The sequence below is a fragment of the Gossypium raimondii genome, chromosome 13 (assembly GCF_025698545.1).
Source record: "Gossypium raimondii isolate GPD5lz chromosome 13, ASM2569854v1, whole genome shotgun sequence".
Classification (NCBI taxonomy): domain Eukaryota; kingdom Viridiplantae; phylum Streptophyta; class Magnoliopsida; order Malvales; family Malvaceae; genus Gossypium; species Gossypium raimondii.
Window position 1 is genome coordinate 37,963,648 of NC_068577.1, and position 13,016 is coordinate 37,976,663.

Here is a 13,016-nt window from a genome sequence, read left to right on the forward strand (position 1 = left end):
ACAAATATGAAATGTTAGAGCAATTAGATAAAATAGAATAAGATGATTATGTTTCTTGTTATTTTATTAGTAAACATATTATCAACTACATTCTTGGACTAGCATATTACATATGATTGTTTAATTTTATTTTTATTCTTGATTTAGAAATTTTGTCGTCTTGATATTTTTTATAGTGAGTAATATATTTTAAAATATATATATAAATTATATAATTACATTTTGTTAGTCAAACATCTCTTGAAAATTACAATTCTTTGTAATTACAAGAGAGCGTAATTACTACCCAAGTAATTACACTTCCATCCAATTACTCTATTGTAACACCCTAAACCCAGCCTGGGTGTCAAGGCCAAGTCCAAAGAGTTACACCAATGATACTAGGAAACCGACTTCTATAACATAATTAAAACCATCTGACAAATTGAACGTCCATAAACTTTAGTCGAAAACCAACAATCTTGAAAAGCTATAATATAAAAGACTACTAAAACTATTAATAATATAGATAAGAGGGGTGATTAAGCAGGTTGACCGAGCTTCCACTACGCCGACCCGATCAGGACTGTGAGTTATCTGAAATTCAGTCAACAATAAAATGAGTAGAGTACTCAGTGTATATCCCATATAGATTTAACTAGAAGCACAATATAACGATAAATTCCTAAGTTTAAGTTCTATTCAGAATTAGAGACTTTCCAGTACAGTGTTACACATCAATTGAATGGCAATACGAGTTTCGTTTAGATACAGAACAGATCAAAAATAGATACAGTGATTGCTACCCCTCCAACCACCCCAACACATCGATAAAGGAGTTTAAAACCCCTCCAGCCCTACACACCATATAGTGTTGGTTCGACACTTTTAAGTAGTTGCAGACTAGCTGCCAGATCAAAGTTGCACTAAAGTGCCAGATTACATATAGGTCGCGGCCTAGCCACTGAATCTGAACAGATCACTTCCTCCTTTTAACAATTCCCGCCCAATGCAAATGTAAATTACAGATGTCAAAATGTACACAGAATCATTCATATTTAATTCATATTCAAAGGATATAGATCAACATCACCAACAGTCATCATATACAATGTCCATTTATATACTCACAGTTCAGTTTCAGACTTATCAGACAACAACACAAGTAGTCTACCACAGGTCATTAGTGCACTACAGAAGCTGACATTCGCGCTAGACAACGCTTACGGCCTTAGAGATAAATTTTGGATCTAAACCACATACTCGAATAATCCTACACGGCTTGGTATACGTCTTGGCACACGCCCGTGTGCCTACCCGTGTGTCTCACACGGCCTAACAGACGCCCGTGTCATCGACCCCTGTAGTCCTAAATTGCAAATAGTGAGTCATACGACCTGGGCATATGCCCGTGTCTCTAACCCGTGTGATCCCTATTTTGTATTCAGTAAGTTACATGGCCTAGAAACATCCGTGTCCTTGGCCCGTGTGAACCCTACACTAACCTGACCACACACGCCCGTGTCCCATTGCCCGTGTGGCTCATTTTTAAAAGAAGGTGAGTTACACGGGCTAGCACATGGCCGTGTGGTGTCGAAAGCCATATTTTTTAGCATTCGAAATTCATAAAAACTCGAGTTTTTAGTACGCTCTTGAAGTAGTTTTGCTGTAGAGACAACGTAGAAGACTTCCAATGCCAACAAATCAATGGCGATTACTCAAGTTATTTCGTTAAGGATCGTTGCTTTCGTTATTCTCGCCTAAAAAGAAACCAAACATTCGCTTAAAGAAAGTTTAAACCAATTGAGTTGGAAACAACTCTAACAGAACTAATGAACTACTGTCTAACGAAAGTTCTTCGATTAATGCAATTTACACAATCTATATAACTGGCAGTAAAGACACGCTCACTTACCTGACAATGTAGCAGACAAACCATGCAAACCAAGTAACAATTGGACAAGAAGGAAGGAAAAATAAAAGAAAGAAATGAAAAAGAAAAATAAGAAAGAACAAAAAGACAAATTATTAAGAAAAGAAGAGGAAAACGTTAATTAATTAATCACCGATCAAATTTCTGGCATTAAGCAAAAACATTACCTAACGCATACTCCGAAACTCGAACTCAAGACCAGAGAATAGACATATGCTTAACCGGTGAACCAGCAGGCTCATTCTTGACACAGATTTACACAGATTTAAATTTAATCCAACAGCCCAAGAGTAAAGATTGATTAAAATTAAACTAGCAAAGCTTCCAAAATCACAACTCGAACTCCTGACATTCAACACATAAATGGAGCACATAACCACATATACAAAGACTTAATTACTGCAAAATCCCACAAATAAACATTCAAAATTTTAGGGTGTTACAACTCTCTCCCCCTAAAAGAAATTTTGGCCTCGAAATTTACCTAACTCAAACAGATACGGGTACTGTCATCGAGTCGAATCTTCGGGTTCCCACGTGGCTTCCTCAGTACCTTAATTTCTTCATAAAACTTTAACTAAATAAACATTTTTCTTCCTTAATACCTTAATCGCCACAAAACTTTAACTAAATGATTTCGACACATTTTAGGATATGATATAGCCCAATGAACTTCGGGCTCAACTTGCCCTTATGCCCAAATCGAATGACCTTTTTCCACGGTGACACCTTCAGAAACACCTGATCGCCTATAAAAAATTAATATATTTCCTTTTTAAATCGGCATAAGATTTCTGTCAATCAGAAGTGGTTTTAAGATGATCTCGAATAAACTTGACAGTATTCTCAGTTTCAGAAAATAGCTCGAGACCCAAAACCCGACGTTCGCTTAACTCAGTCTAACATAGTGGGGTACGACACTTATGACCATACTGAACCTTGTAAGGTGCCATCTGAATACTAGACCGGAAGTTGTTATTGTATGCAAACTCAACCAATGGTAAATAATCTTCCTAACTACCCTGAAAATCTATTATACAACCCCGAAGCATATCCTCTAGAATTTGATTAACTCTCTCAGACTGTCCGTCGATCTAAGGGTAATACACAGTACTGAAATTGATTAGGGTGCCTAAAGTCTGATGGAGCTTCTTCTATAACCGAGATGTGAAACGCGAATCTCTATCGAAAATTATCGAGACTGGAATCCCGTGTAGTCTCAGGATTTCAGCAATATACAGCTTGGCGAGCTTCTGCAGTGAGTAGTCTATTCTGATAGGAATGAAATGAGTAGATTTGGTCAATTGACCAACGATGACCCAAACTGAATCTTTCTTAGTGAGGTTTAAAGGTAACCCACTAACAAAATCCATCGTTACATGCTTCCACTTCCACAAAGGGATCTTATCTGGTTGAAGTAATCTTGAGGGCAACTAGTGTTCGTTCTTAACCTTTTGACACGTCAGACAGTATGATACAAAGGAAACCACTTCTCGTGTCAGATCGGGCCACCAATAAAGTTCTCAGAGGTCCCAATACATTTTATTTCCATTGGGATGCATAGTGTAAGGGTTACTATGCGCCTTCTCTAAAATCGTTTGCCTTAGCTCCTTATCATTAGGCCCAACTATCTGACCCCTGAAATAAAAGACTTTGTCGCTGTTCAAAATAAAATCTGAAGTTTCACTCGAACCAATCTGTTGCAGTCGCTAAATCAGGGATGAACCCTATGGCTAAAAGCATCGACTACCACCTTAGCCCTACCCGGATGATACTCTATCGTACAATCATAATCCTTAAGCAACTCAACCCACCTACGCTGCTTAAGATTTAACTCCTTTTAAGTTAACAAATACTTGAGACTCTTGTGATTAGTATAAATGATACACCTTTCACCATACAGATAATGTCTCCAAATCTTTAGAGCAAACACGACTTCAGCCAGCTCAAGATCGTGTGTAGGGTAGTTACCCTCGTGCGTCTTAAGTTGTCGTGACGCGTAAGCTACCACTTTACCATCTTGCATCAAAACACATCCTAGTCTAACGTGTGACGCATCACTGAAAACCACAAGCTTCTGACCCGATTCAGATTGAACTAGAATAGGAACTTGCATCAAAATAGACTTGAGCTTTTCGAAACTAGACTACTATTCTTTAGACCACACAAATGGAGTGTTCTTACGCAGTAGCTTCGTTAGAGGTGACGTAATCAAAGAGAATTCCTCGACCAACCTTTGGTAGTAACCTGCTAAGCCTAGGAAACTCCAAAGCTCAGGTATATTTCTCGGTTGTTTCCACTCAATTATAGCTTTTATTTTCTTGAGATCGAGCCGGATCCCTTCAGCAGTCACCACATGTCCAAGAAAAGAAACCTCCTGCAACCAAAACTCGCCCTTGCTAAACTTAGCATATAACTACTTTTCTCGGAGTGTCTGGAAAACAAGACGAAGGTGGTCGTCATGCTCCGACTTAGTCTTGGAATAAATTAGTATGTCATCGATAAAGACTACCACAAACTGATCCAAATATCATTGGAACACTTGATTCATTAAGTCTATGAATGTTGCTGGGGCATTCGTCAACCCAAAAAGCATCACTAGGAACTCATAGTGTCCATAACGAGTCCTGAAGGTGGTTTTGTACACATCAATCTCTTTAACCTTGAGTTGATGGTAACCCGAATGGAGATCAATCTTAGAGAAAATAGATGCCCCACGGAACTGGTCGAATAAGTTGTTGATCCTCGGTAGCAAATATTTATTCTTTACTGTCAACTTGTTCAACTGTCAGTAATCTATACACATTCTCATGGATCCGTACTTCTTCTTAACAAACAGTACCAGTGCCCCCCATGGAGACACACTCGGTCGGATGAACCCTCTATCAAGAAGTTCTTGAAGCTGAGCTTTTAGCTCTGCAAGTTTCTTTGGTACCATACGGTAGGGTGCAATGGACACAGGAGAAGTACCCGGTAACAAATCGATGCCGAATTCAACCTTTCCATCCGAAGATATTCTGGTCAATTCTTAGGGAAAAAATCTGGAAAGTCCCTTACAGTCGAAACAAATCTTAAATAAAATTGCATATGATGCTTATTTTTTTAACTTTATTAGTAATTGTATTGTCAAATACTTTCTTGAACTAGCATATTACAGATAATGATTTGATTTTAAGTTAAGCTATTGGTTTAAGATTTTTTTTTCGATATTTTTTTATAATAATTAATATTCTTGTTTAGGATTTAAAATTACATGGTTGTGTAATTACAATCTATATTAATAAATATGACATAAGGAATTATTATGTAATTATATTTTTAAAGTCAAAAACATTCTAGATAATTAGATTTCTTAATGATTACAAAAATATGTAATTACCACACTAATAATTATACCTTCATTCAATGTTACTAAATTTTGAAACATCCTTATCTTCTAGCAAAAGCCATTAATAACTCAAGAAAACTTTAAGGATAGGTACAATAATGGGCAAAACTTGAAGTAATTATAATGGTTTATTTAAATTAAGTAGAGAATATTATGCGTTTAAGAGCGTTTGAATCTACGTTCTCTAAATTGTTATAACAAATAGAATTAATATTGAATAGAGAATTATGTAAAAAAAAAAAGTAGAATTGACACATTAATAGTTTGGATAAAGAAGAGGTGGTGTGGACCGAGTTTTGATTTCAAAATCCTGAGTTGAATAATTTATAGAAAAACTGCTTTTGAAAGCATTTAAAATTAGATTGAATTTATTCATAAACCCCTCAAGTTATATGGTCAAAGACGACATTTGAAGATTGTTTGGGGGATAAGGATGATTCACAATCATTTCTCTTCTCTTGTACGCATTCATTATCTCCTGCTTCGCATTTCATCAAAAACATCCGCGCGCCCTCCACTTTTTTCTTTTAAAAATATAATGAGCATTTGACTAAACTATTTCATAAATTTTATAAAATTATCATTATCATTTTCGGGTTATTATCTAACCCTTAAGTGTTCATCTCCACGTGTTTTGCTTGGGAAGTAAAAAAGAAAAAACAAGTCAGAGAGCTAACCCTTCCTCAACTCACCATTCTCCAGCCTCATTGCAACACTGCCACCCAACGCCAACCCAGCCCTGTCACTGCTCCATCTTTCTTTTCCTTTTTTCTAGTATGATATTTGCTGCTATTATTTTGCAAAATGATGTATCTCTCACTCCAATTCTTTTTTAAAATTAATCTAGTTTTTTTATTTAATTATTTTATCTCTTAAATTTACGTGATTCATCAAATTACCCAAATATAAATGAAAAACTAATATTTACTCACTTTGATGATGTGGCATCCACATGAATTGCCATGTGGATGCCACATCAACAATTAATTATTTTTAAAATTTAAAAATCATTTTAAAATATTAAAATTTATAAAATTAGTTAATTGCTAACATGCCATACATGTGATAATTTATGTATATGCCACATGAGTAAAGTTAACATGTTTTTAACTTTTCATCCATTTGGGGTAATTTGACAAACAATGCAAGTTTAAATATTAAAAGAAGTGAAAAATTAAATAAACCTTTTGTAAATTTGGAGGGTCAAAATATTATTACATCATTTTATTAAATTTAAAAATATCAAATTAATTCTTAACTATATACTATTCAAAAGATTATTAAATTCTATTTACTGTATTTATTTATATTATTAATAAAATTTTGACTGAATTAATTTAGTTGTAAAATGTCAAAATATTAGTTTAAATTATACTGTACATAATGAAAATAGAGTAAAAAGTAGATTAGTAAATTTTAAACTGCTTTTCAGCAAAAAAAATAATTATTCTATCTATTTTCAAAGGAATAAAAATTTCTTTTATTTTTTACTATTTGCCGCTTGTGAAGTTTTCTTAGTCCTTCTAAAAGGTATAGTGTTAAATTCAGCTCTTAATATTTATATTTTTGTCAATTTGGTCATTAATTCTTTTTAGTTAAATTTGATGATGAACCTTTTGAAAAGAGTCAAAATGATGCGTTTTCAACGAGAATACTAACAAAAATGTTAAACTTTTAAACACAACAACTTACATAACAATTCATGTGTACTCCATGCTAATTTTTGAACTTTCATAAACTTTTTATATTTTTAAAATTTTAATTTTGATTTTTTGTATTTTTTATAATTTTTGAATTATTTATTGACATGACATATAAGATCAATGATATTATGTTAGATTGATGTGCACATGAACTGCCATGTGAGTTGCCACCACAACAACGTCAAAAATAAATTTTGTAATCAGCATTTTCATTTAAAAAAAACAATTTGACACTTTTTTAGAGATTAAAAATTAAATTTAATTCAAAAAATAATAGTCAAAATAAGAGTTAAATTTATGATTTTAGGTATTAAAAATAAATCAGTGAAGCAGTCTTTTTTATGAATCATCTGTCAAGCACTTTAGGCTAAAAAGTTTAAAAGCAGCCTCCCTTCGTCTTCTATTTTTTCTTTTGGCATTGCCGTGATCATCATGCAAACACGAATATGAGTTATAAAACAAAAATGAAAAATGCGAAAAAGTAAATTATAGAAATAATTTTAAAAAATAATGTTAAGAAAGCTACACATTTTATTTGTAAAACATGAATTTGAAGCACAGAGTCAATAATCATTAATAGGAAAAAGATTGTTATAGATGTAAACATGAAAAGATAATGGAGAGATGTGATGGTACAATATTATTGGTGAGATGGAATCCTAGATTTTTACATTTTCATATTCCCTACCACCTTTATTAAAGATGTTGCTCTCATTTCATGATTCTTTTACTATTTTATTTCGACTTTGCTAACCAAATATAAAAATTGGGTATAAAATACATAAGAATATATGAAAAGTGAAAATAATAAAACATCATTAAAAGATTTATTTTGAGTTATAAATTAGCGGTTAAAATAAGAAAAAATTAGTGCTACAAAAGGTTTCAAAATATTATAAATTGTTTTGAATCATCAATTTTATAATGGAAATTAAATTATCTTTTAAGTTCATAAATATAAATCAAAATAACCCACACTAAAACCAATTCACTAGAAGTGCCAATCCGGCAAGTTTTTGTTTATACTACATTGTAATTAAAATAAGGGTAAATTATATCATTAGTTACTAAATTATACATAAGTTTTTATTTTAATCACTTAACTAAAAAAGTTATAATGTGGTCATTAAACTATTAAAAAAAGCTTTATTTAAGTCACTGAATTATTTAAAGTTTTTATTTAAATCACTAGGTTGTTAAGTTTAAAAAAGAAAAAGAAAAAAAAAGTTCTGTTAGTGAGCTTTACGTGACGATGCAACGACCGGTTCATGGATTAGTACCCATCAATGAGTAAAAAATATACCTTAGATTCAAGTTGATCTAACAGTCAATGTTAGAGATGAGAGAAAAAACTGTGTGAATTTAGGTTCGCAGATTTGTGATGTTCAAAGCTGTTACATGAGGAAAAAACTGAACTATAGAAGAGAATGGAAAAAGAGGTTTCGATTGGTGCAGACAGAAAAAATCATATACAATCGATTTAAACAGCCCAATGACTTAAACGAAAATATTTAAAAATTTGGCAATCAATTTATAACTTTTTTAATTAAGTGACAAACAAAAATTATCATAATTTAGTAACTAATGGTGGAGTTCACCCTTAAAATAATAATTTATAACTATAATGGTAAAATGTAGGAAGTGTAGATTTATTCCATCCCAACTTTTGTTAAAATATGACACAAGTTGTACTTTTTACAAATTGAGAAATTAGTTTTGCACTTTTTATCTCTAAGAATTAGTTTTTTACTTTCCAGACTTCAAAATACAAGTTTAACTATCGACACTATTAAATTTTTTGTTAAATTTAAGTTAATTACAATAATTTTTAATTATATTGCTACCAAGTGAATATTTTTTAATTTTAAAATGTCAAACAAAAAATTTTAAAAATTTAATAATATTAACAATTTAATCTTAAATTTTAAAATTTAAAAATAAGTGAACTAAATTCTAAATTTAGGACGGAATTTAACTATTTAAATGGAATTTATTGTCAACTTTGATGATTAATTGTAAACAGAATCTGGGAATTGGCAGCCAGATTTCACACAATTTCGTACCTAATTGTTCCATTTCCACAAGAAAAGATTCCCTGAAATCACGGCTTCATGTCAAGACAGAACGCCCTTCCCCAATTCTATATTCCGGTTTTTTTAAATTTTAACTAGGACCGTGTTGGGCGACTTCTGCGTGATTGTTTTTATCATTGTGTTGGAAAACTTTCATTGGTCAAAATAATGTAATTTTGTGATAGGAAAACAAATATAAATGTGTTACTGAAAGTGCTAAAATTTCCATAAGAATAGATAAATAGTATTATAAACAAGTGAAGCAAACAAAGAATGTAAGACTTTGTTTGAGAGTTTATAACAAATGTTTAATGAACATAGACAAGAGATAATAATACACCAATAAATTTACACAAACTTTACAAAGCAAAGGTATGAAGAATGACAACAACACTTTCTTTCACATTGCACACATGTCCATCCCCCATTCACAGTCCTCAAATATTCTTTTCTTTCAATCAATATAAATAAAATAAATCCCAAGACCCTTAATTTTCCAAACCAAAAACCAAAAAGAAACCTTGTAACTTGTTCTTCTGCCCATCAGCATTGGCCAAGTCATAATCCCCAAAGGATTTTATTCAGAATAAGGTTTGGCCTTGGACCTATACACCAACTTCTTCTTCTTTGTGGTTTGGTTATCAATTGTTAATACAATTTTCCCAGGCTCACCCGTTTTGAAGCTGTTGGAGATCACCGTTTCATCGGCCGGACCCACTTTTCTCGTCTTCGATACAATCACGGTGTATCCATCTTCAGCTGTGGGCACAAATTCAGCTCCATAGTTCACGTCCCACCCCACAACTCGTACCTCCCACACCACAGTACTCTTCTGCCATTTCAACACCCAAACCAAATGTTATAATTCATGTGAATTTAATTAAACCCCAATTTTTAGATTCTTTTATCTTACCTCAGTTACAGGGAATTCAACGCTGTGTTTGGCTGCTGGTTTGATTGTAACCTCTGTTGCAGCATCAGCAACCGTAAATTCTTGTTCACCGTCCCTGCTCAATCCACCATACTGAACTGGTACTTGTTCAGGCGCAATATATCTATGTATATATACAATCATAAGTTAGTATGCAAAATATAATAAAGGAATTTATGATTAAAAAAATTCATTGTAGAAATTATTGGAGTCCACTTGCCTGAAAAGGATATCAGATGATTTGGCTGGACTTGCACACACAAACTTGCTCTTGGTTCTCTGGGTTAGGAAAGGACTAATCATCATATTGAAAGCCAAGTACCACCATGGAACATTGATAAACACCTTCAAAATCCAAAACCAACATTCAATATTTGTTGAAATTCAACACCATGATACAAAAAAGATTTAAGATATTAATCTGTATATACCTGTTTGGCCACAAACTCTGGATAATTGTCCTGAAGCAAGTGAAGGGCTTGGTTGGTAGCTTGCCTGAGCTCCCTTTTTCCAGGTCCGGGAGAGTTCTTGAGATCGTTTACCTGAACTATGGTAGAGATACCATTGGGACTGAAATCAAGCTTTCTGATGCTTTTTTCCAAGAATTGAATCCTCCACCTCAAGAACTTGGATCGCTTTTCTTCATCTGCAAAAGTATTCTGATACAGCTCCTTGTTTTGGAATTCCCCATACACGTTGTAGCATACAGGATGACCTTCTTTATCAAATCCGTGCATGAAAACCACTTTCTCCAATTCATTTCCAAGCTCCTCATCCAGCAAGCCATCAACTCCGAACTCCTTACGCCAGATAACAGTGTTTTTGATCATGGTGAATGCGTCCTTGACTTTGAAATCCCTAGCCCTTAAGAATTTCAATAGGATAACATCGCTTCTTTCGTCCGCAAGAAGCGGAATTCCCCATATAGACACCTCTTGGGGTGGAGGTGGGGGAACTTCGGCTTCTTCTGGCTTCTCTTCTGATTGAGCAACCTCATCTGGTTTCAAAGAAGAAGAGGCCTCTTCCTCTGGTTTCTCAGCCGGTGGAGGAGTGGCCACTGCTACTACAGATTCCTCAATTGCCTCAACGGTCTTGGCACCGTCGTCATCGGCAGCTGAAACCTTTTCGACCACCTCTGTTTCCACCACGGTCTCGGGTGCGGGTGCTTCAACCGGTGGGTCGGCCTTCTCTTCTTCCCTGACTTCAACGGGTGCGGGTGCTTCAATCGGTGGGTCAGCCTTCTCTTCTTCCTTGACTTCAACGGGTGCGGGTGCTTCAGTTTCGACTTTTACTTCAGTTTCAGCAGCAGAGGTGGCAGGTTGGTCTTCCTCTTTCTTTTCCTCGGGAGCTGGTTTATCTTTATCTTTGGCAGGAGGGGGTGTGAATTCGTGCTTGTTAAGGGCTTCTTGAATAAGTTGCTTAAGCTCATCAAGAGCCTTCTTTTGTGGGTCAGGAAGTTCACCGGCTATATTGGTTTCTTCTTTGAAAGAAGCAGACTCAGTTACCTTAGTGTCCTTAGCTTCAACCTTAGGCTCCTCCTCAACAGCCTCAGCAGGTTTGTCTTCAACAACAGCATCAGTAGGCTTCTCGGAAGCAGCCTCCTGTTCACTCTCCTTCTCCACCACCACTTCCTCAGCGGGAGCAGGGGCTGCAGCAGCTTCAGGCTTTTGAGTCTCCTCAGCCATGGATGAGATTGTAAAAGAGAAAGAAACAAGAGATGAAAGTGCAGAGATAGAGAGAAATGAAGGGGGGGAGAGGAGGTTGTTGTTGTAGTAGTTGGTTTGAGAAAGGGGAAGGTGGGGGCTTAAAATGAGAGAGAGAGGGGGGGGGGAGTGATGGGAAGAAATGGAGGCGACGTTTGTTGTGTTGGACATGGAGAGAACCAGTCTGTCAGACCCGTTTGCCAGCTGTTATTATGCCACTTTGTTACTGGACCCCACTCTCTTTATACTTCTTCTTCACCCTTAGTCCAGAACCATGATCCTATTTTCTTCTATTACAATATCTTTTTCTTTTTCATTATTAAAATATTTTTTAATTAAATTAATTTATATTATTTGAAAAGTTATAAAATTTAGATTTGTGTTATTTAAATTAATAAAATATTAATATTTCACTAAATCAGAATTTTATTTTAATATAATATTTACATCTTATTTGTATTGATAATATCATAAATCAATTCAACACTATTTCAAGACTAATGAGTGTAATAGGAATTATTATTATTTTATTTTATATTACATAGTTCCACCTATTATTTACCTTATATATATATTAATTTTTAAAAGCCAATTTGTTTGGTCTAATTTCGTATAAATCCAAAACTCCAAATCTCTCCTCTTGTTTTTGTTCTTCTAATAATATACCCTTGTTTTTGCCAAAACTTGTCAAATTTCCTAATATTTATATTATTACATGTATCCTGAAATTCGATATCACACCCCACCTTCACTATTTGTAAAGTAGTATGAAGTCTTTGAATTAAGCCTTCGATTTTAAAAATATAATTAATTGATTTATATAATTTATATCAATAAGTAAATCAATTATTTTATTAAAAATTTTATCTGTTATCACTTTAATTGGCGACTTGATTGATAAAGCAATCAAATAAATTATATATAATGTGTCAATATGGCACATTTTATCACATCAACAAAATTTAAATTTTAAAAATCTCACAAATATTTTTTAAAATAATTATTTAATAAACCGATTGAACTTAGATAATTATAAATGGATATATATGATATTTTAACAAACATAATAAATTCAAATATTCATTTACATATTTAGTTAGTATTTGGTGGTTGATTTATTTTATTTTTGAAGTTAAATAATTTCATTAAAATCAAATATTGAAAAGATAATTAACTTAACTCTAATTAATTAATTAAAATAAAATTTAAAGAAAACTCACGCATATACATATAGTAAGACTCTCAAAATTTACAATATTTCAACTTTACCCTTAAATCAGGGTCTCACTGAAACTAGAGTTTATAAT

General features: G+C 33.5%; 1 protein-coding gene across 1 annotated transcript; it reads right to left on the reverse strand.

Moving 5' to 3' along the window:
• Positions 1–9,297: 9,297 nt before the first annotated feature.
• On the reverse strand, positions 9,298–11,824 carry LOC105782979 (patellin-3). The gene is made up of 4 exons (XM_012608119.2): positions 10,438–11,824; positions 10,227–10,351; positions 9,989–10,130; positions 9,298–9,907 (listed from the first exon to the last, which is right to left on the reverse strand). The coding sequence occupies exons 1-4, from the start codon at positions 11,689–11,691 to the stop codon at positions 9,653–9,655; spliced, it is 1,776 nt and encodes a 591-aa protein (XP_012463573.2). The 5' UTR covers positions 11,692–11,824; the 3' UTR covers positions 9,298–9,652.
• Positions 11,825–13,016: the final 1,192 nt, after the last annotated feature.